This window comes from Hemicordylus capensis, chromosome 5, assembly GCF_027244095.1.
Source record: "Hemicordylus capensis ecotype Gifberg chromosome 5, rHemCap1.1.pri, whole genome shotgun sequence".
Classification (NCBI taxonomy): domain Eukaryota; kingdom Metazoa; phylum Chordata; class Lepidosauria; order Squamata; family Cordylidae; genus Hemicordylus; species Hemicordylus capensis.
The window spans coordinates 131430237-131454586 of NC_069661.1; the positions used below are offsets into that span (position 1 = coordinate 131430237).

General features: G+C 43.5%; 1 protein-coding gene across 4 annotated transcripts in view; it reads right to left on the reverse strand.

Annotated features, from left to right (window-relative positions):
• Positions 1-24350, reverse strand: part of BORCS5 (BLOC-1 related complex subunit 5) — a 57756-nt gene that overhangs the window by 19934 nt on the left and 13472 nt on the right. For all 4 annotated transcript variants that reach the window (XR_008308052.1, XM_053253303.1, XM_053253301.1 and 1 more), the window contains exon 3: positions 1511-1668. Coding sequence is in view for 3 of the 4 variants with exons in the window: in XM_053253303.1 (XP_053109278.1) it covers positions 1511-1668 (158 nt within the window). In the remaining variant the exon portion in view is untranslated. The remainder of the gene's footprint in view (positions 1-1510; positions 1669-24350) is intronic.

Genomic DNA, 24350 nt, shown 5'->3' on the forward strand with positions numbered 1-24350 from the left:
GGCTTAACAAGAGGAAACATGTAGCATTAACATTCTGGGGCAGCACTACTGGTGAAACAGAACCTTAATGCATGTTAGGTTTCCGTTTTCACTTCCAAAGGTGATAAGGGGCATCTGGGACTGCCTTATTCTGACTCAAACTAGTGGACAATCTAGCACAGCACTGGCACTCCCAAGGACTCAGGCACAACTTTCCTAGCCGTGCTGCTTGATAGCCTTTTTATTGGACATGCCAAGGACTAGATCTATGACCTCTGGCATGCAAAGCCTGTGCTCCAAAGTGAGCTATAGATTCTCCCTATACTTTTCTAAGGATCAGGTCCAGCTTTCTCCTGGAAACAGGTCAGATGCAGTTTCCAACCTGGCCGGCATGCTGTGTGCTCAGACTGGCAAACTCCCAGCATAAATTGAAAATCTGGGGTGGGGAGAGAGGAGAGAAATATAATCAGTGAAATCTTTCACTGATGGAAAGAATGGAGCCAATAAGGGGATTTCATATGCAAAGGTGCTACAATAGAAAATGGGTGGGGACTAGAGAGAGAAGGAAACAGCAGGATGAAGGGAAGGAGAAGGAAAATGCAAACACCTGCAATGAAATGTTATAGAGTATCCCCAGCCTCAAAAAGATGTGCTCCTGTTCAGGTTTCTAGCCAGCCTGGAACAATAGTCCTAATCTGGGCTAACTTGTGTCAGAGTTTCCAGAGCGAAGAAAAAAGAAAAAAAGAAAAGAAAAAGAAAAAAGTGTATGCACAATTATTTTATTTCTGAGTGGCTTGGTTTTTCAGTTAAATTGATACACACGGGACCACTAAAATTCAGTATTATTCAAGGGAATTATGAAATGATGATGCAGCAGAATGACAGAGGAAAGGATAAGTAGGAGGGAGCAAGAGAACTCAGATTTAAATTAAGTTGTTGATAGGGGCCTGACATCATGACCGTACTCATGAAACCAAAAAAAAAAAATAAAAAGAAAACAAATCATATGCACAGTGCTAGGGTCTGCATTTCTGAAATGTGGGTGTTCGTGCAGGGATGTGATTTTTTTCTCAACTCCCCTTTTCCCGAAGTGCTCTGAGCAACCAGGAGGAGGTCACATGGGGTGGGGGATCAGCAAAAATTGCTCCCCCACTCTGGTACAACCACGTCAGAAGCATGGGCTCTAGTGCTGCACACACACTTTGCTTACATAGGCACAGACAAGACATCAGCTACTGAATACAAGAAGGCTAAAAGAGCCAATGTGTCGGGCTCAACCCTGCAGAGGATTCTACTGAACCCGTTATGAGAACTAAGATGGGATGTCATAGACACAATGAGAACAGCTAGGATAAATATATATTCATTTTCATCTGTGACGTTAAAAAGGAAGTGCTACATGTTGGAAAAGTAAAGACAGCAGCTGAAAGACATACATTTCTCCTGGCCTCAAAACAAAAATGTATATTTAACACAATTCCACTTGATCCCAATCCGCCCTGTCCCCCTCCAGCTGCACTATGTTCCCTACCTCTTTGATCCGTTTGACTAAAGCATTCTGATCAAAGGCCACTGCTTCTGCACATTGGTGAAGATGGTCTTGATATCGGAGGCAGAGCTGTAGAACTTGCTGAGAGTCCAGCTTCTCCACTTTAAGACTGGTAGGCGATGTCTGTCCACTAAGAAGACCTAGGAGAATCAATATAAGCTATTGAAATGCCTAACCGTAGAACTAGCAAATAGGACAAGACCATCCAAAAGCAGAACACATTATATGATGTACATCCTGGGTCATCAGGAATCCTCTCAAACAGGACTCAGGGGAGTCCTCGGAGAAGGCGTCAGTGGCCAGCAGAACCCCTGTTCCAGAGCCAGAGGTCCTCCCTTTACTTGGGCCTACCCCTCACAGCTATAGAGAATGCTTGGACAGAACTATACTGGGGGAAGACCCTATTCTAGAGTTCCCGAGAACAGCCCCTGCTGGGGAACCACTATGATCTCCCCCCAGAGACAAAACTGCCATCAAACCCAGGGGCTCAGCTGTGGCAGCACTGCAGGGGTGTGCACGGAACCGCCAACTGCGGTCTGGCACTGGGGTGGGGGGGTTGCTTTAAGAGCGGCGGGAGGGTTTACTTACCCCTCCCGCCGCTTTCCCGCTTGCCACCGTAAACATACAAGTAATTGGGGTGGCAGGATACCTCCCTGCCACCCCTTCCCCGACATTACTTGCAAAACCTCCCAGGAGTGTATTGCGCACCCACGTCACAGCGACATGAAGCGCGCGCTTGTATCTGTGACGTGCGCGCACGCACGCAATGCACTCCTGGGAGGTTTTGCAAGTAACGTCGGGGAAGGGACGGCAGGGAGGTATCCTGCTGCCCCAATTACTCGTATGTTTATGGCGGCAAGCAGGAAAGCGGCTGGAGGGATAAGTAAACCCTCCCGCCGCTCTTAAAGCGACCCCCCACCCCCAATCCGAACCACCCAGGTCCGGACCGGTCTGGAGGCCTTTTCAATGGCCTCCAGACCTGTCCGGGCCCATCCCTACAGCACTGTTGGAAGTGTGCGGCCTGCGAAGTGGGCCAGGCGAGATCTCCTCAGGAGGAGATCACAGGAAGACGCACAGCTGTTGGAGATGAGAATGAGTAGCACCAAGCAATAGGAGGCAGGCTCCTTCATTGCAGTCAACTGGTGCTGGAACAGCAGTCTTTTTCCTGACCATGCTTTCCCAGCCCATTATACAGTTCTGTGCTCTATTAGTTTCCTCCTTGTTCTGTTCTCGGCCTCTTTGCCTGTCGCCACCTGATTGGACTTCATCAGCCCCGGCCTACCACAACTACCTTCTTTCAGACAGGGCTAGGATGATTTTCAAAACATCAGGTCCTACCTTTAAGGAGGAATTCAGAATGACAGTTCCATTTCTACATTATTGTCATTTCTTCAGCTTATTAAAAGGCCTGTCAGTTATGCCCTACCATATAACTGGATAACACACATTGGGCTGCTTTGGATGAAACCCAGCTGCAGCATGCAGTTAGGATCGGTCATACTGTGAGAGCATGCCCACTGCAATGTCACATCTTGACAGTGTCAGACATCCCTTGGTTGTGTGAGGGAGGTTTTTAATTTATTTTTATTTTTTATTTTTACATGTATATCCCGCTCTTCCTCCAAGAAGCTCAGAGGAGCTCAGTACATGGTTATTTTTATCCTCACAACAACCCTGTGAGGTAGGTTAGGCTGAGGGATACATGGCAGGCCTAGAGTCACCCAGTGAGTTTCATGATTGAACGGGGATTCGAACTCTGGTCTTCCCAGTCCTAGTCCAACACTCTAACCACAACACTATACATGTGCTTCAAAGCCCAGTTCAAATTAATTCCCCTCAAACAGCCTCAAGATCTGAAAATCTCCCTCTCTGACATATGGCAGAACCAGCCACGCTCTTCACGTTCTTCTTGAGGAACCTGCTGATAAAATCTGCTTTGTAGGTATTGGCAGTTGTGCTTCTGGCTATTGTCAGGAAATGTTCATAACCAATGAAGCCGTAAGAGATTTCCCACTAAGACTGATAAACGAACCATCAAGATTGAAACTAGATGACGGGTCACAGTGAATTCAAACTCCCAACAATTTCATTAAGTTCCAGTTCTGGACAGCTTTTAGAAACCCTAAGCAACCTACAGAGCAGCTGTCACACTTCACGCCGTGTCCCTTTGACTTTTCACTAGGCTTTACACCTCCACCCCTTATATAATGTAAGATACAAAAACTTAGGGCAGTATTGCCAACTAGTGTGCCATGCTGAATGGCTCTGAGTAGGCTGCGAATTTTATTTTATTTATTATTTATTAATTTATTACATTTATATCCCGCTCTTCCTCCAAGGAGCCCAGAGCGGTGTACTACATACTTGAGTTTCTCCTCACAACAACCCTGTGAAGTAGGTTAGGCTGAGAGAGAAGTGACTGGCCCAGAGTCACCCAGCTAGTATCATGGCTGAATGGGGAGTTGAACTCGGGTCTCCCCGGTCCTAGTCCAGCACTCTAACCACTACATCACGTTCCCTGCTCTACAGCTGACTAACCCCATAATGCGCACTGGGAAGTCCTCTTCTTGATGCATAAAGGTGCAAGTCAGGTGCAAAAGCTGAGAGTTCGCAAACTTCTTTATGACTGGTAAGGGGGTGCCTCCTTCCCTGTACCTTATGGGGCAAGTCAGCTGAGCTCCAAACACAGGGAGTTTAAACTCCTGGCTTTACAGCTAACTCATTCCTTTGATCACAGAGAAGGTGGTTTCCCCCCTTCTCAAGCATAAAGGAGTGTGTCAGCTGCAAAGCATTCCTGTGTTTGGAAATAACTTGCCCTATAATGAAGAGGGAAGGAAGTGTTGCAAAAACAAACAAACAAAAAAGGTAGGTGGGTGGGTAGGTGGGTGGGGGGAGGTGGAAGCAGTGCGCCTCATTTTCACCCTTAATCCAAGATGCCTCTGGGAGAAAGGTTGGGAAAACACTGACCTAGGGCAACATCAAGTGTAGTTAGCTATATCTAAGCAAAACTGAAATCAATGAGACTAATTAATTATGGCTGACTTAAATGCCCTTACTTTCCATGGGACTTAGTCCTGACTAACTGTGACTGGAGGATGCCTTTAACATAAAAATTTGTTTCTCTTTAGCGTATTTCAAAAGCTAACTTTGGTTGTGTTCCTGCTTTTTGGCAATCTTTTTAAAAGCTGTTCCAAGATCCTTGATAGCAATATAGTATACTACTATATAGTATAGCAATATAGTAGAGCAATACTATACTGCAGCAAACTACAACTAGTAAAGGGATCAGCCTTTTTGTGTATGGTCTTACTTACAAAGCAAGAGCTCTGAGAATTGTTGCAGCACTTTCCCTGATTTTACATCTTTCCCAGATGATAGTTCATGGTGGAGCAACTGTAGTTCTTTACAAACAACTCCTCTGCCCGTCTTAAAGTGTTCAACATCACTGGAGCAATGATCACATATTTTCCCAGCAAGTGCTCTTGACCTGTAAAGCTGATAAAAGCCTCTTTCCCCTTTTATATACTTATGTACATGCTCCATACCTACCACAATCCCAGGGACAAGCAATAATCTAAACAGTGATACAGAGGGAGATGGACAAGCCAGGCTAGGTAGGCCAGTGACACCAGTTACAAAGGCCTGTGGCCCTGCCTGAACCTGAACCCAATAGGTAGCAACCATAAGAACAGACCTGCTGGATCAGGCCCAAGGACTATCTAGTCTAGCATCCTGTTTCCCACAGTGGCCCACCAGATGCCTCTGAGAAGCCCACAGGCAAGAGGTGAAGGCATGCCCTCTCTCCTGCTGTTGCTCCCCTGCAACTGGTATTTAGAGGCATCTTGTTACCTCTGAGCCTGGAGGTGGCTTATAGCCACCAAACTAGCAGCCATTGATAGACCTGTCCTCCATGAATTTGCCATCCAGGCTAGTGGCCATCACCACATCCCATGGCAGAGAATTCCATTGATCGATTATGAACTGTGTGAAAAAAATACTAAATTTCCTGGCCTTCAGTTTCATGGGATGACCTATGGTTCTAGTGTTGTGAGAGAGGGAGAAAATTTTCTCTGTCCACACTCTCTACTCCATGCATAATTTTATACATCTCTATTATATCTCCCCACATTCACCTTTTCCCCCAAACTAAAAAGCCCCAGGTAGTGTAGCCTTGCCTCATAAGGAAGGTGCTCCAGGCCCCTGATCAGCTTGGTTGTCTTCTTCTGCGCCTTTTCCAGTTCTACAATGTCTTTCTTAAGAAATAGTGACCAGAACTGTATGCAGTACTCCAAATTTGGCAGCACCATATTTGTATAAGGGCATTCTAATATTAGCATTTTTATTTACAATCCCTTTCCTAAAGATCTCTAGCATGGAATTGGCCTTTTTCACAGCTGCCGCAGACTGAGTTGACACTTTCAATGAGCTGTCCACCACGACCCCAAGATATCTCTCCTGGTCAGTCACTGACAGCTCAGACCCCATTAGTGTATATGTGAAGTTGGGGTTTGGGGTGTTTTTTGCCCCAATATGTATCATCTAATACTTGCTTTCATTGAACCATAATTGCCATTTTGTCACCCACTCTCCCAGTTTGCAGAGATCCTGTTGGAGCTCCTCACAATCAATTATAGATTTCACTACCCTAAATGGTTTAGTCTCATCTGCAAATTTGGCCAGTTTGCTGCTTACCCCAACTTCTAGATCATTCATGAACAAGTTAAAGAGCTTTAGTCCCAGTACAGATCCCTGGGGGCGGGCACTTTTTACTTCCCTTCATTGGGAGAATTGTCCGTTTATACATACCCTTTGTTTCCTGTCCTTCAACCAGTTATGAATCCACAATGAACTTGTCCCCTTATCCCATGACTGCTAAGTTTACTCAAGAGTCTTTGGCGAGGAACTTTGTTCAAAGTTTTTTGGAAGTCCAACAATACTATGTCAACCGGATCATCTTTAGCCACATGTCTGTTGACACTCTCAAACAACTCCAAAAGGTTAAAGAGCCAAGACTTGCCCTTGAGAAGCCATGCTGGTTCTCCTTCAGCAAGGCCTGCTCTTCTATGTTAAACAAATTTGTCCTTGTGTATGCTTTCCATCAATTTACCTGGCACAGAAGAGCAAGTTAAACTAACTGGCCTATAGTTTCCCAGATCCCCCCTGGATCCCTTGTTGAAAATGGGAGTTATATTAGCTATTTTCCAGTCCTCTGGTACAGAGCCTAACTATAGGGACGTTCCATATTTTTGCTAGGAGATCAACAATTTCACATCTGAATTCCTTCATAACTCCTGGGTGAATGCCATCTGGTCCTAGTAATATGTTACATTTTAGTTATCAAAACAGTTTAGAACATGCTCTTGAATCACTTCAAATTGGCCCAGTTTTTCAGCCTCAAAGCCTGAGAAGCTCAGTACCTCCATGAAGATAGATACAAAGAACTCATTCAGCTTCTCTGCAATCTCCTTATCCTCTTTAATAATCCCTTTCACACCCTCCTTATCCAAGAGTCCAACAGCATCCCTGGCAGCTTTTCCACTTCTGATAAATTTAAAGAAGTAATGTTAGTCCCCTTGACACCTAGCTATATACTCCTCAAACTCTCTTTTCCCACTCCTTATTGTCTCCTTGCATATATTTTGCTAGAGTTTATTTCCATTCTCTTCATTTGGACAGGACTCCCATTTTCTGAAAGAAGTGTTCTTTCCTTTTATAGCTTTACTGACTGTTTGTTAGCCAAGCTGGCATCATCCTGAACTTAGTGGTACCTTTTCTCCTTCTTGGTATAAATTCCAATCTAGCTTCTGTTATTGTGGTTCTGAATAAGTTCCATGCTTTCTAGAGTGATCTGACCCTCCTGACTTCCCCTTTCAGCTTCCTTTTTATATGAATATGATGAATATATGACTTTTTACCACTCCCCTCATTTTTGAGAAGTTTCCTCTTCTGAAGTCCAATGCATCTGTATTTGACTTCCTTGGCAATGCTCCACTCACATACAAGCTGAATTGGATCACACTATGGTCACTGTTCCCCAACGGCTCTACAACTCTGACATCTTACACCAGGTCCTGGGCACCACTCAGGATTGTCCAAGGTCGCCATCTCTCTGGTTGGTTCTGCGACCAATTGTTCTAAGGCACAGTCATTTAACATGTCTAGAAATTTGGCCTCTCTGCCAATACCCGCAGATAAATTTAATTCAGATCCATGTGTGGGTAATTGAAGTCAACCATTATTACAGCTCTGTCTCTCTGCGACGCCACTTTGATTTGCTTCTCCAGCTCCAGGTCACTGTCAGCATTTTGATTTGGAGGGCGATAGCACGTCCCTAGTAACACATTTTGTTTCAGTCTTTGTATTGTCGCCCATAATGATTCTATGGAGGACTCCTAGGTTTTCTAGCTTGTTGGATTCTATCTCTTCTTTAACATACAGGGCTACTCCACCTCAATCCTCCCCTCCCTATCCTTTCTGTAGAGTTTGTATCCAGAATTAACAGTGTCCCACTGGTTCTCCCTGTTCTACCAGGTTTCTGTTATGCCCGCTATATCTAAAGCAGCTCACCCATCTTGGGTCAGAGGCTTCTGGCATTGATATATAAATACCTATATGCTGAGTCTCTTAACTGGTGTTGGCGAGTGCTATCTTCCTACCCCTGCTAACTGGGCAAAGAGGCACCTTTTACTGTGGTGATTCCCTTTATTTAGCAGGGGGAGAGTAACTGGCCCTAGCCACCCCCAGCACAGTACTTCCAGTGAGTGTTGCTGGTGTCTATCTTGTGTTTCTTTTTAGATTGTGAGCCCTTTGGGGATGGGGAGCCATGTTATTTGTTTGTTATTTCTTTTTGTAAACTGCCCTGAGCCATTTTTGGAAGGGCAGTATAGAAATTGAATTAATAATAATAATAATAATAATAATAATAATAATACTGTCATTTGACCAGCTGTCATGTGTTTTTGACTGCTCTACTCCTGGTTCTACTCTGTCCCCTTCTGGTTTATCTGAAAGGTTTCCAGCCTTGCACTTTAGAGGATTTTGCTTGCCAAACCAGATACCACCCAGTTCCTGTTGGCATTGTATTTGATCTTTGAGTGAAACAATGATTGATTGGTTCCTGTCAGCAATCCCCAAGGCATCATTTTAAAAGCTGCTCTGTGACCTTTTTGATTTTAAGTGCCAGCAGTCTGGTTTCATCTTGGTTCAAGTGGAGCTCCTCCCTTGGAGTCCGAGATCTCCAAGCCAGGGCTCCCAGAGATAGCAACCCCTAAGCCAGATCCCCCAAAAGGCTGGGCCTTTTGAAACCAAAGTTTCAGACATTCAGTGCTTGCTCACTAACACAGGCAGCACATCCAGTGGGAACTAGCAGAGAGGCAACTGAGAGCTAGGCTGCAGGTCAGAGAACTGCCCCTTTAATGCTATCTACTCCTCAGGAAAGGGCTGAAGCCAGAGAGGAGTAATTAAACTCAGGAAGAAGTTGTTGGAGCAAATAATCTGCTTCCTGGGATCTCTCCGGTATACTGAAAGATAAGGGTCTGCCCCCCCACCCCCACCGGCCATTAGCAGTTCTTGATATTGGGGTGAATAAAGGCTCTGCCTACTTAGTGACTACTCTCACCCTCAAATTAGATGACTGTCAGGACCGGCTTCCTCCCAATTCTTTCACAAGCTCACAAGCCTTTTATGGGTCAGCTAATGTGAAGGCCCAGCCACCTAATGGCTCAGCAGGGAAATGACTTGACTAGCAAGCCAGAGGTTGCCAGTTCGAATCCCCGCTGGTATGTTTCCCAGACTATGGGAAATGTGTATATCAGTCAGCAGCGATATAGGAAAATGCTGAAAGGCATCATCTCATGCTGCACAGGAAATGGCAATGGTAAACCCTTCCTATAAACCAAATCCACTTTTTGCATTGGTTGGGGGGGGGCAACTTCGGATTTGCAGTAAAGCCTCTCAGTAAAGCCTGCTGTCTGGGAAAGCTCCAGAGAATCACAGCTTTAAAAGGTGCCTCTTTGCTCAGTTAACAGGGCTTCATTCCCTTGTACTGCAGAACATACCAGTAGGGATGTGCACGGAACCACGGAGGTGCGGTCCGGCAATGGGGGGTATGGAGCTTTAAGGGCGGGGGGTAGTACTTACCCCTCCTGCCGCTTTCCCCCCTCTGGCGCTCGACTTTTTTGCAAAGTTTTTGGAGTAGCAGCGTTCCTCCTTGCTGCCCCTGCCCCCATCGCTGCCCAGCAAAAAAGGAAGTTGAGTGTACGCATGTGCCCGTTGTGGCACGCGCCTATTGGTGCCGCCGCGCACACGCCGCACATTGCGTGTGCATGTGCATGGTGGCGACGGGCACGTGCGTGCCGCAACGGGCGCATGCGTACACTCAACTTCCTTTTTTGCCGGGCAATGACGGGGGCAGGGGCGGCAGGGAGGAATGCTGCCACCCCAAAAACTTTGCAAAAAAGTCGTGTGCCGGAGAGGGAAAAGCGGCGGGAGGGGTAAGTACTACCCCCCCCGCCCTTAACGCTCCATACCCCACCTCCGCTGGACCAGCCCCAATCCGGACCGGTTCCGAGGCCGGTACCGGACCGGTCCGGTGCACATCCCTACATACCAGGTTCTATCACTACTGTCTGGAAAAGGTCTCTACCAGAGACCAAGGAAAGCAGCTGCCTAAGTCAGGGTGGACAATACTGGCCTAGTTGAGCCAGAAGGCAGCTTCATGTAATCCTCTTGTGTCTCCAGAGACATTTTGATACCTTAGGCGAAAATCCAAATGGTACCTCTCTAACAGTAAATTAAATAATGGACAATTTTGCGATCTTTGGTGTTGCCTAAAATTGTCCGCCAGAAGCAGTTTCCTTAGCCTGGCTCATGGCAGGACCAGCGCAATGGAACACCTCATTGGTTTGGAGAAGGCCCCAATCGGGAGACCAACTCTTCCATTCTTGAAACTCTGAGTGGAATTTTGAGCTCATTGACATGCAGCAGGGGCAGTTGAGATCTGGTGTTGAGAATCTTCAGGTTTCAATACGGGACAGTTTATAACCCTGTTAGGTAAGACTTTAGGTAATTAAATTTAGACACTTTAGCCAACTTACTGTTCTGATGAATCAAAACACGATTTTGGCTCCAAACATTTTGCCAACAACTGCAATTCCCATAAAATTTCTCAGTTGCTAATTTCAGGAGTTTGTCCATTGGTTTCTAGTGGACTTCTCTACTTGCTAAAGAGGAGGAGAGCTGGTCTTACGGTAGCAAGCATGACTTGTCCCCTTAGTTAAGCAGGGTCCACCCTGGTTGTATGTGAATGGGAGACTAGAAGTGTGAGCACTGTAAGATATTCCCTTCAGGGGATGGAGCTGCCCTGGCACCTCCAAGATAGGGCTGAGAGATTCCTGCCTGCAACCTTGGAGAAGGTGCTGCCAGTCTGTGAAGACAATACTGAGCTAGATAGACCAATGGTCTGACTCAGTATATTGCAGCTTCCTATGGTCCTAACCACAGGGCTCTGTGGTCGCCATAAGTCAACACCAACTCAACGGCACACTTTAATGTGAAAGCCTACCATGTTCTGGGAGGGGGGTGGTGGTTCTCTTTCAAGCAATCACATGTGACAGCTACAGTATACAATTCTGTCACATAAAATAACACCTATCTTCCATAATTCTTTTGACCATGGGTTTGAAACTATTTGCATAATACCCCAGTGGAAGTGAGACAGAGCTACCAGTTACCTGCTCTGGTCACTGTCACTGAATGCATATACTATTTTGAAGTTCCAGGAAGATAGGGTAAAGTTGAAGATAAAGATAAAGATATGGTGGACAAAAAGTAAAGATTTCATTCATACAATGTAAACAACTCAACGTGAAAATCTGGCCAAAATGTATAAAGTATCTCACTACATGAAACAATAGCCCTCCAATTGCTAAGGTTTTTGCCATTTCTCATCAATTTACGACTCACATTGAGTTGATTCATATACCCTTGTGGCTCCCTTGCTATAAAATGTCTGGCTATTGGCCAGTACCAAATCAAAATCAAAAGCTTATGGCTAGGGGCCTACTTAGGGAAGGAGAGAGAAGATAAGAAAGTTAGAGAGAAGAAAGTAAATCGCAGCAAATAAGAGCAGGAAGACTAGGGCTACCACAGTGCCCAGGCTGAATGACTCAGTGTGTCAAAATCTATTTCCCTATTCCCTAATGTTAAAGCCCAACAGTAAAATTAGACAGAACCCATCACCACTACAGGAGTCAATTATGTGACCACAATCATCTGTTATTACTAAAGCAAACTTATAAAGGATTTGCATCTCAACTACTAAATGGGCCTGGTTTTCCCAGTGGAAGGTGGTATGTTTACCAAAGCACCACATATCATCATGACAAGACTAACTGAGCCCCCTCTGCCATGACAAAGCTCTTATTGTTTTGATATTTCTTGGCAAAATGAAGGCAAGTTATAATATTTTTCCTCCCAGTTTGTCATAGTCTTGCTGGCTGAAAGTCAGTTTACAGTTGCAACAAATCAAAACACAATTAAGAAAAACACCACTCTATTCTTTATATATATACATACATCTTCTCTCTCTCTCTCTCTCTCTCTCTCTCTCTCTCTCTCTCTCACTCACACACACACACACACACACACACACACACACACACACACACACTCACTCTCTATAGATAGAGAGATAGAGAGATATGAATATATAGATATATATCTTAATTCGCTATTTAAAGCCTTTCTGGAAAGTATGCATAATTGACAGAGGTTCCAACGGAATCCTTACAGCACCAGATTTGCAGAAAACATCTTGACACTTTGAGGAATATTGGTTAAAAATGATGTGGTGGCCTGAGACCACACATGAGCTGTATTTACTAAGCAATGATTTATTCTACAATGGTTTTTGTGAGGTGATCATTACAGCGATGAGCCTGGTCTGTATTAGCCATGTTTGTTAAGATTTGGCCAGCTTGACTTCCCCAGCTTCCATTTTAAAACTAAGAAACTCCCAGTCAAGCTTGTAAGCCAACACCAGCATTACTTGATATGCAAGTATGTTACATGCTCTTTGTTTAACTTTGTCCAGAACACAGTGAATGGCTTGTCACTCCTTCTCCCTGACTGGATCCTCCTACAAAACAATTTGTATTATTCTGCCTAATCTTTCTCCAACCCCACCCCATCCCAGAATTCACAATGTAACTGAATAAGCTTTGTTACACAGAGGTGTCGTCACCAGCTACCAAGAACTAGTGCACGTTATCATGACCTGGTCACAATCACTCATGCTTTAGCAAGACTGTCATAATTGGACTGTCATAATACATTCTACATGCAGCTCCCTTTGAAGGGTGTTTGGAAACTTCAGCTGGTCCAGAATGTGGCTGTCAGGCATCTGACCGAGGCCAAGTGGACAGAGCAAATAACTTGATATTATTTAGTCTACCCAGGCTGCCAGTTCATTCTCAAGGAGAATTCAGTGTGCTGGTTCTTACCTTTAAAGCCCTGAAGGGTTTGAGGGTACTATAAAGATTTCTCTTTTCACACAGGCAGGCCTACCAATGAACTGTGAAGTAGGTTGGGCTGAGAGAGAATTGACTGGCCCAGAGTCACCCAGTTAGTTTCATGGCTGAATGGGGATTTGAATTCGGGTCTCCCCGGTCCTAGCCCAGCACTCTAACCACTACACCACGCTGGCTCTCTAAGGAGGCCCACCTGGTTCAAGAAAGGTAGAATATAAATTCTTTTAATAAGAATTAAATAAGAAGTGGGTATTAAATAAATACCCAGCTCACACCTGCACAGTGTCTTAATCTGCTAGCAAAACCTATTCCTTCATTTTCATCACCAGTCTGGCTTTAATGATTTCAGGGAGAGAAGCAACCCTACACTCAGAGCCTCAAGAGAGACAAGGAACAATTGTGTGCTCTGGGAAGGTGGCCAAATCTGGGCTTCCCATGGGCTGATTTAGCCATAAGAACGCATGTAACCAAGCACAGAAGACAGCACTTTGCATATTATCTGGATACCTAGTAATGCAGACCACCACAGCACAGTGAGCAGGACGACAGCAACCGACAGCTGTATCCATAAACCCCAAGAATACTTGTAGACAAAAGGTTGGATTTTCCTGAGAGCACGAACATATCCTGCAAACATTCTAGCTAAAATGAAGACAGGATGACACGTGCAATGGAGTGCAATTAAATCCTGTTACTGGACATTATTCATATTGATCAGGACAGTTACTAGTAACCCCTGAAATCATGTTTTCAAAAACTGATACAAATTAGGATTCGTTTACAAAATGAAGAATCCTGGAGGATACTAATTCAGACCTCAGTCCTGATTAAAGCCATAGAAATGAGCAGGGAATTCCTGGAGGTTTAGCTGTACCAGGTACTCAGTACCTCTTGTCGGTCTCAGCACACAGTTGTATGTACTTGAAGTGCATTTGGTATTCTTCCCATCTCTGGTAACCCAACATAATCATCACAATTATAGTTTTAGTAAGATGTTGCCTTTTAAAAAATTGTACACAAGTACAGCCATCCAAAAGTGCTCAGGAAGTTCCGCCCCTGCACATCACTCCCCTGAAGAGACAAATGCTGTAATGTGATGGCAGACATATCCCATCATTTGCAGGTTTCAGTCATTGGTAGAGATTTTTTGGTTTTTTTAAAACCAACAACTTCTGGTATGCCTACTTTGCAGCTACAAAAGTTTGACTAAACGCTTACCACTTACATTTGTACAAAGAATAAAGCAACTAATCTTCCCAGACTTCCCAGCGAAGTTTCTATTTGTACTTGTATTCTGGGAGGTAGACACAACATGGGTGGCTGAGTTATGGAGGAAAACTCATGAGAGAGTTCTGCTAACAATCACATTATAGCTCCCTTGCTATATTATAGCCCCTAACCCCCCACCACCTCCCTACACATTTGGCAATCATAAAGCTGTTTCACTCACGCATAGCACCTCTGGCAATTCTGTCCTTAAATACAGAGTGAAGCAATTTAGGCCAGTCATTCCCCAAACTGTATACTGCAAGAGAATTGCTAGAGTACCACAAGAAATAAATTGCACCATTAATAGGCTCGGGAGCCCAGAGTACTCCCCACAAAAGAGGCTGTCTGCTCTGCCCTCGCCTCCTTCAGTTTAGCCTCTCCTGGAGGCCGATCATTCTCCTCCATCTCCTCATGGAATGTGAAATGCAGAATTATTACCCAGTGGCAAAGGTGGCTACCTCTTCTTCTATCCTTCCAATCAGGAAGCTGCCTCAGAACAATTACTTGTGCAGAAACACCTCTCAAAGTACGACTACTACCATATTTACCTAAATCAAAGATGACTCTGAATTTAAGATGACCCCTTTAAAAAACAGAGGTTCAGTACAAGTTAAATCTGCATTTATTTGAAAGGAACAGGACTCTGAATTTAAGACGACCTCCTGATTTCTAATATCAAAGAAACTTTTATATTAGGGGAAGAAAATTTTGTCTTGGATTCAAGTAAATACAGTACTGCAATTCAGATGCAAGAGGAAGAGTGCCTTAACTCAATTTGGGGGGGGGGGAGATTCAGGAAAAAGGGCATGCCCCAACTACCAGAAGGCTGAGAAACATTATTTTGACATGTGTTTAAACTAACACTGCCAACTTTAATAGGGCTTTATAATAGGTTTAAGTATTAGTTTGTGAAAAAGCACTCTATACGAAATCAGCATCACACCACAGTAAATTTGAAATGGCCTCAACAATGAGATCTCTCATTGCATTAACTATACATTTCTGTGCTCAAGATAGGCTCCTAATCCTACCACACACTCAACACCACACAAATATAGTATTAGAAATTCTGAGAAATATGTAACAGACAAACAAGTAAGAGTAACTCCTGCATTGTCCCTTATAGGGAGAATATATTGTGGAAGTTAACAACAGCTTATCATTGCTCCATTTCCATTCCTGCCCAAGTAGCACTCGGTTTAAGTGCCAACTCTAGTAACACTAGAGCCCTATTCAAACATTATGTTCAACATTCCTATGAGTGTAGACAGATACAGTCATTTAAGATGAGAGGAGAGCTGGTCTTGTGGTAGCAAGCATGACTTGTCCCCTTAGCTAAGCAGGGTCCACCCTGGTTGTATGTGAATGGGAGACTAGAAGTGTGAGCACTGTAAGATCTTCCCCTCAGGGGATGAAGCCGCTTTGGGAACAGCAGAAGGTGTCAAGTTCCCTCCCTGGCTTCTCCAAGATAGGCCTGAGAGAGATTTCTGCCTGCAGCCTTGGAGAAGGTGCTGCCAGTCTGTGAAGACAATACTGAGCTAGATAGACCAATGGTCTGACTCAGTATATTACAGCTTCCTATGTTCCTATGACCGCTTTAAAAAAAAGAGGTTCAGTACAGGTTATTTCTGCATTTTATTTGTTTATTCATTCATTTGATTTCTATACCGCCCTTCCAAAAATGGCTCAGGGCCATTTACACAGAGAAATGATAAATAAATAAGATGGATCCCTGTCCCCAAAGGGCTCACAATCTAAAAGAAACATCAGATAGACACCAGCAACACTCACTGGAGGTACTGTGCTGGGGGTGGATAGGGCCAGTTACTCTCCCCCTGATAAATAAAGAGAATCACCACGTTAAAAGGTGCCTCTTTGCCAAGTTAGCAGGGGTTACTTGAACAGGACTCTGCATTTGCCACTATGTTGCCCATTCCCCACTTTAGAGAGATCCTTTCAGAGCTCTTTGCAATCAGTTTTGAGGGTTGCCACCCTAAATAGTTTAGTATAATCTGCAAATTTAGGCATCTTTGCTGCTTACCCCTAAACTTCAGATAATGTATGCACAAGTTAAAAAGCACAAGTCTCAGTATAGATCCTGGGGGAAATCCAGTTTCCTCCTCTGTGAGTAAAGATAAAGTGTGCCATCTAGTCGGTGTCGACTCCTGGCACCCCACAGAACCCTGTGGTTTTCTTTGGTAGAATACAGGAGGGGTTTACCATTGCCTCCTCCCACACAATATGAGATAATGCCTTTCAACATCTGCCTATATTGCCTCTGCCCGATATAGGTGTTTCCCATCGTCTGGGAAACATACCAGCAGGGATTCAAACTTGTAACCTTCTGCTTGTTAGTCAAAGGTTTCCCCGCTGCACCATTAAGTGGCTTATTCTCTGTGAGTACTGTTTGTTTATTTCTGCTTCCTGTTCTTAACCACTTACCAGTCTATAAGAGGACCCATCCTCTTATCCCATGACTGTTACGTTTATTCATAACCCTTTTCCTGAGGGATTTTGTTAAAACCTTTTTGAGTCAGTCTGCTTGTTACCTATCTTTGAAACATAATCATCACAAGTCCAGGTTTTACAGAAGCACAACCTGAGCAAGATCTCCTGCTGAAGTCTGTGGCAGTTTTGCTGGTTCTAGAATATAGACTGCATCACTGGACAAGTAAAAAAGAAGCAGCAGCAATTATAAGAAGGAATTTCTGCCCAACAGTTACACTACAATGTGAGAGGGCAATCAAAAGCATCCTTAATCTTTGCCTATTTATATCCTCAAAACTTGCAAACAAAACAAACAGTGTATAAAGATAAACACATACATAAGAGTTCTTTACAACAAACTATTATCCCCACCCGCTTAATTCCTTATTCCTTTCCCTCCCCGCCCCCACCCCACCCCGCATTGCCATGTTGTGCTGTTTGTGTGGAAAAAAACAGAGGCCTGCTGTTGCCAAGGGTGACCTCAGCTCATTCTTATTCGGTGATATGGAGGAGAATTTCACTCTAACAAACATTTGCAGAGATTCAAAGTCCCAAGGTTACTGGCAGCCTTTTGCCATCTGTATCTGCTGCTTATTTTCTAGTACTGTTTGGTTGGGGGTGGTTTTTTGCGCTACTCGGAAAAGAAGGAAATTAAAAGTTGTCACCTTTGGGAGAAGTGTAGCAACCTCTGGAGGGGAATTCTTCTCTTCTTACAACCCCGTCCCCTTTATAAACACATCGATTTTGTTTCTTTTTAAAGGAGGATTTGTGGATATGGAGCACACAGATGGTCCCAAATACCTACACAGCATTTATAAGATTAAAAATATTAAAATACTTTGCTCCCAGTATTTTAGTGTTTTTACAAATAATTGCAAAGAGAAGTCATTCACTCAAGCACTAATTAGGATTTAGCAGAAGAAAGGGCAAAGAAAGTAGCTTCTACTCACTTGTACATTTTAAAAAACTACAGAGATGTCAAGCTTGCTAGTTTCTTTTATTGTTGTTATTAAGTAAAGATATCTAATAATATCTAAGATATTAGATCTCTAATACAATAATATCTAATACTTAATACAACAACATTGGAGAAAATATGCAGCCCTGAGGGACACCATACAAAAGATCAGATTTTGAAGAACAGTCTCCAAGGGACACCATTGGGAACCTGCCTGAGAGGTAGGAGTGGGACTACCTCAAAGCAATGCCTCCCACTCCCAACCCCCTCAGATGCTCCAGAAGGATACTATGGTCGATAGTACTGAAAACCAATGAGAGGTCCAAAAGGACCAATAGAGTCACACTTCCTCTGTCAATTCCCAATTGGAGATCATCCATCAGGCCGACCAAGGCAGTCTCCCATAGCCTGCCCGAAAGCCAGTCTGACACGGGTCTAGATAATCAGCTTTCTCCAAGACTGTCTGGAGTTGGGAGGCCACCACCCTCGGAATCACCTTACCCAGCCATGGAAGGTTGGAGACAGGCCTGTAGTTGCTCAAGGCAGGCTTCTTCAGAAGTGGTCTAACAATTGCCTCCTTAAGAAAAGGAGGTATCCTGCCCTCCCTCAGAGAAGCATTTATAATCTCGACCAGGCCCTCTACAACAACCCCCCTTGAAATTGTGGTGTCAGGAAGGTGGCTCTACTTAGACATGCAGGTTTTCTGTTCAGGAACATTTTCTCACATGAGCCCCCACCTGCAGTTTGAAGTGGTACAGCGAGATACAGGTTTATCACCTCAGTGAGAACTAGCCCCTAGCGGACGAACACTTCGAATACAGAAATAGCTTGTGCATTCCTGTATCTCAAAGCTAACTATGGTTTCAAGCAACTAAATTGAGTGCATTCTGTGTGTAAATTTCCCCCCGTTTTATTTTTGTGCACTTCACGGTGGAAAAGGGGGGAGGCCTTGCAGCTTATTATGGTCATTGTCAACAATTCTGTTCTGGAGTACTAGTATCCTCTTGCGTATTAGAAAATCATTTGACAATTATTTACAAGATGACTTAATGCATATTGTAAAAGTAGAAAAGTATTCAAAAATACCCCATTTAATCAGTAAACTGAAATTCTGATTAAAGGATTACCTGCTTGTTACATTCAGATATGGAAAGATGTGTTTCCAGACGTTTTTCATAAAGTGCTTAGATTTGTTTGTGTTAATGTTTTGGACAGGTAACATCTTTAATAATAATAGAGAACTGATCTCTAGAAAGCTAAAGTGTAAGGTTTTGTTTTTGTTATATATTTTGTGATCTATGGTATCATTCTATGTACTGTTCTGCTTTTAATAAACAAAATTTTATTTAAATTTTTAAAATGAGAGGTAACTTCTACAGCGGAATAATTCATTTACCTTATTTGTAGAATGTATGTTGAAGTGAATGCTTATTCACACAGAAATAATGGTTCACAGGGATGCAACTGCTCAGAACTTCAATCAGCCTGAAATGGAGCCTTGCAGTGTTATCTACAGCTTGCAGCACCTGAAGTTAGATTTGATGGCAGAGGAATTTCCCCCACCCTGTTTCCATCTTCTTGAAAGTTCCCCTGCTATGCTATATAATACTAGAGGGCTCAGGTTAGCCCTGATCTCAGCACTTTATATCAGGGTCAGGGTTTGGGGAAGGGTTCCTTGGAGAGTGGGAAAAGAAAAAGGTGTCCTTTCCCCCACTTCTGAAACCTCCTGGTACAGCGCATTCATACGAGTTCTCCACACAGCAGGCTTTACTGCAAGTTTTCTGTGAGGCTTTACTGCAAGTTTTCTGTGAGGCTTTACTGCGAACTCAAAGTTATCCCAAAAACCCAACAGAAAAAGTGGATTTCTTATACAAATCAAGCTGCACTCTAACACACAGTGAAAAACCCAAAGTGTGTGTGAAGTGCTCCCCGATAGCTCACAGGGCGTTCTGGGTAAATCTACCCAATATGTGAACGCACACCCTCCATTCCAGAGGAGATGTGAGCTAAAGGGCTTTAAAAGCCCTGTGTGAAGAACTCCATGTTGAATATTCCTATAGTCCTATACCCCACTTCCAAGATAATATAATCTGTATAATTTATGCAGCTTAGTTTTCAATTTACACACCAGTATACTTCTGCGTACTTGGAGAGCCCCCAAGTATGTAGAAACCTTATTTTTAGATAGGCCCATTTTGATGTCAAACATAGGCACTGGATCACCCAGTTCAGCACTAGAAGGAAATGGTCAGGAGAATGAGAACAATATTAGGAAGTAACATTTCCCAAAGCAGACAATCTCTCAACAGAGAAGGAATGCTCAAGGCCAGAGTTCAGGCTACTGCCACCATCAGGATGCTATCAGAAACAAGCAGTCCCATACAGCCCATCACAGATGTGCCAAGTGACTTTCCCCTCCCCCCCCCATCACATTTGCGAGTCTCTACTGGGGGTCTCCACACAGCCCCATTGTGCTTTAAGTGGATTTACGATGGTTTTGTTTGATAATCATTTGTTCTCGGGAGGACAAATTGGGGAGAGATCAGAAGGAAGCCTTGGCCTTGTGTGCTCCCCACCCTGCCCCTACACTGCTTCTCCTACTGTGGAGTGAAGGCCCCACAGAACTGCAAAGCTCCCATAACTGTGCAAATGAGGAATCTTTCTGACCTCACATGACAGAACATGTTAATAAGCAAGTATGTGTTCTCTAAAAGGTGCAGCAATTCTCCCAGTGCAGTTATCTACTGCTCCCCCATAGCGAAGGAGGCAGCAAGGGAGCATATACGTTAACCACCCATTCCCAGCCATCTTCCAAAGAAAGAATGTCATCTGAATAGGGTCACTTGAGATCTCTTTCATACCACACACTGTTGCACCACTGAGGCATCTTTTACATGAAGCTGCAGGAGAGCTGGCTTTTTGCGGTGCACGTGTGAATGACAGGATTTGTGTGTGTGAAGTGTGCCCAATATTTCAAGATGCTGTGGATTATGCTAACTTGGCAAAGAGGCACCTTTTAACGTGGTGATTCTCTTTATTTAGCAGGGGAGAGTAACTGGCCCTATCCACACCCAGCATAGTACTTCCAGTGACTGTTGCTGGTGTCTATCTGATGTTTCCTTTTAGATTGTGAGCCCTTTGGGGACAGGGATCCATCTTATTTATTTATTATTTCTCTGTGTAAACCGCCCTGAGCCATTTCTGGAAGGGCGGTATAGAAATCGAAAAAATAATAATAAGTAATTAAGAGTTTTATCTAGAGGAAGACTAGGAATTGACAAGAAAAGTAGTCTCTTGCTACTCAGAACTCCTGAATGATGAACTTATACACTAGGTTTGGAGTTTGCTTTTAAAAATAATGTGTTCTTTACAAGACAGATTTAAGTTACATACGTGAAAATGAAAGCGATATTTGAACATTTTCAAGATTTGGAATTTACAAGACCTCTAGGAAACTATAGACGTGTCAAGTACCTTGCAAATGATCAAAATGGACTAAGAAAGGCCTGAAAAGAAATGGAAATTTTTAATAAAATATTTGAAGGTGGTAACATTGCACTTTAGGTTAGAGATTGCCAACTCTGTTTAAGCTAATTTTACTTTTGAGGTTTTATATGTCTGTTTTTCCTGTACAGCCAGAAACAATTTTTATGAAGTGGAAAGATTATCGCTACTTGCTTAAATAGTTCCATATATTTGAGCTTTTAGGAATATATGGTGTGGGTTGGTACCTTGATTATGATTAAGCTATGCCCCTAGTTCTCTCATTTATTGCCCCATGAGTAGTATTATTATTCAATATCAGTGCTGCTCAATATTTTTGGAGTCATGGACTCCAAAATTATTCATGCACAGTTTCCTGGACCACCAGTTAGTAAGGTATCACCCCCCACCCCACCCCCAGGCACCTCCCAAAAAACAATTCTGGGCATCTCTCTGGAGCTCATTTCCAGGCAGCCCTCGCTGCTGGATGGTGTTCATTCCAAGGAAGTGAAATGAACGTTATCCAGCAGTGAGGGCTGACTGGAAATGAGCTCCAGAGAGTTCCCAGTGGCCCCTGCCAGCCCAAAATTGTTTGCGGGGGGGGGGGTATTAGTGATGGCTCACGGACCAGTACCCACCGGTCCATGGACCAGTGGTTGAGAAACACTGTTCAATATTATTCAAGAATATTAATATTCTTGCCCTGTCAAAAATAAGTTTCTGAGGACCTTGTGGAATGTTCTGCTACTAGAAGAACAAGAATGCAGTTGTTTGAATCTATTTTGCCTGGTAAGAGGCACATTTCAAAGTGGCAATTCTCTTATATTTAGCAAAGAGACAGCAACTGGCCCTATTCAGACTCAGCAGGGCGTCCCACAGTAGCTGTTGCTGGTGTATCTTGTGTTTCTTTTTAGATTTTGAGCCCTTTGGGAACAGGGAACTATTTTCTTGTTCTTTTTTTATGTAAACTGCTTGAGAACCTTTTCATGGAAAAGCTCATCAGAAAGCAAGGCTAGTATGTTTCACACACACACACACACACACACACACAATCTTGTGCTATGTGTGCTGTTTATAAGGGTTCCGATCTACAGAGATAGGACTGACCACAGTTGCAACTGGCAGAGCAGTCAGTATGAGCTGCTTTAATCTAAAAGACTATTAATAAAATATCCTGAGATATTTTAAATATCCTGACATCCTGAGAAAGGAAGTGAGAACGCAGCTGAAGGCTTCCCCACTTCTGCAGTGTGCAAGGGGAACAATTTTTGCCAATCATCTCTGCCACAAGAAGTGCTCTGTGCCTTCCAAAATTATGTCCCTGAGGTTTGTGCAGGTGCTGTAGAAGTGGGCAAGTCTCCAGCTGCATTAGGAGCAGACTTCCACAATGGCTTTGCTTCCTTAGTCAGGATGTCAACCAGAATGTTTTCTGCTATTTTGTAACACACCACCCCGGTTTTGCTTTGGACAATTTACTGCTTTTTAACAACTCTGAATGAACTGCCCAAGATGGCCACCTCACCCTGCTTCATAGTAAGGACAACTATGAACAAGCAAGCATGAGCAACAGCAGCTCTAGTCCATTTACCCAAAATCCTTCGTGTCAAGGATGATCTAGGACAATTTAGCACATGAGGGAGAAAATCCAGATGCCACCTCCCCATGGTGGTAATAAATCAATATAGTAAACCAAGCCATCAATTTGTTTATTTTATTATTTATTTATTTATTTTAATTTAATTTATTTAATATACCATCTGACTCCGAAGGCTCTAGGCAGTTCAAAAAAATAAATACAAGGAAAACATAATAAAACAAACCATTAAAAACAACCATATAAAAATTTAAAACATTCAGAGATTACTAAAAGCCTGGCTGAAAAAATGTGTCTTAAGGGCTCTCTTAAAGGCTAGCAAAAGATGTTAAACCATGAATGTCTGTAGGGAGCACATTCCACAGCCTAGTAGCAACTACAGAGAAGGCCTGCTCCTGAGTTATGCCAGAAGAGCTGGTGGCATACAGAGACGGGCCTCTCTCTATGATCTCAATGTGTGGTGGGGATCATGCAGAAGAAGGCGATCTCCTATCCTAGGTAACCCAGTCCTAAGCCATTCAGGGCTTTAAAAGGTAACCACCAGCACTTCATATTTTACCTGGAAACCTATTGGCAGCCAATACAATTGATTTAAAACAGGCATCATATGGTCTCTCTGAGACACCCAGAGACCAATTTAGCCGCTGCATTTTGAACCAACTGAAGTTTCCAAGCTACATACAACGGCAGCCCCACATAGAGTGCACTGCAGTAGTCAAGCCTACAAGTTACAAGTAGTCAAGCCTACAGTTCTGAGATCATTATCTTGTTGCTCTTTAATGGTACCCCGCAAAACTTGCTGCCTGAGGTGGTCCTCCTAGCCCTACCCAGGCTCAAAACTAGGCTTTGCCAGTATGTCAGAGAGACTTTGGCCTCCAGGGTGTCAAGAGTGGTTGTAGGGGACAAACAATATCAAGAACCAAGAGAGCTTTACCTCTAGATTAAGGCATATGAAAGTCAAGCCTTAAAGAAAAGGCAAAATTCAGTTAGTAGGATGTCTCAGTAGAACTGCCTTACTTTTTCATATACTTGGCCATAGCTTTTCCTTGTTACAGATACTCACAGCACATTTGCACTCAAACTTTTGTTACTCAACAGATACACAGAACTTCAGATGTTATACTGAACGAATCTGAGGTCTTTTCTTTTTTTACAAGATGCATGTCAATAAGTCACACTGCCCTGGAAAGATTCCATTATGACCTCATACAATCTGCTAAGCAACACAATGAATTCATTTGCAAAGAGTCCCTGGAGTCAGATAGCCTGGAATTAAATTACCATCAATAATTAGTCATTGATAACAGTGACTGATCTCTAGGGAAGACATGAAAACTTCCTCCAGCAGGATACTTGGGAAACTAATCATTACATGGCTATATAACAGCTTTTGAGATTCCAGCCAGAATAATGTTGCTGTTCTTCGTATTCTGTACTAGTGATCTTCACTATTTTTTTAAGCAAGGGCAAAAAAAGAAATCAACATGAGAAACATTTCCCACT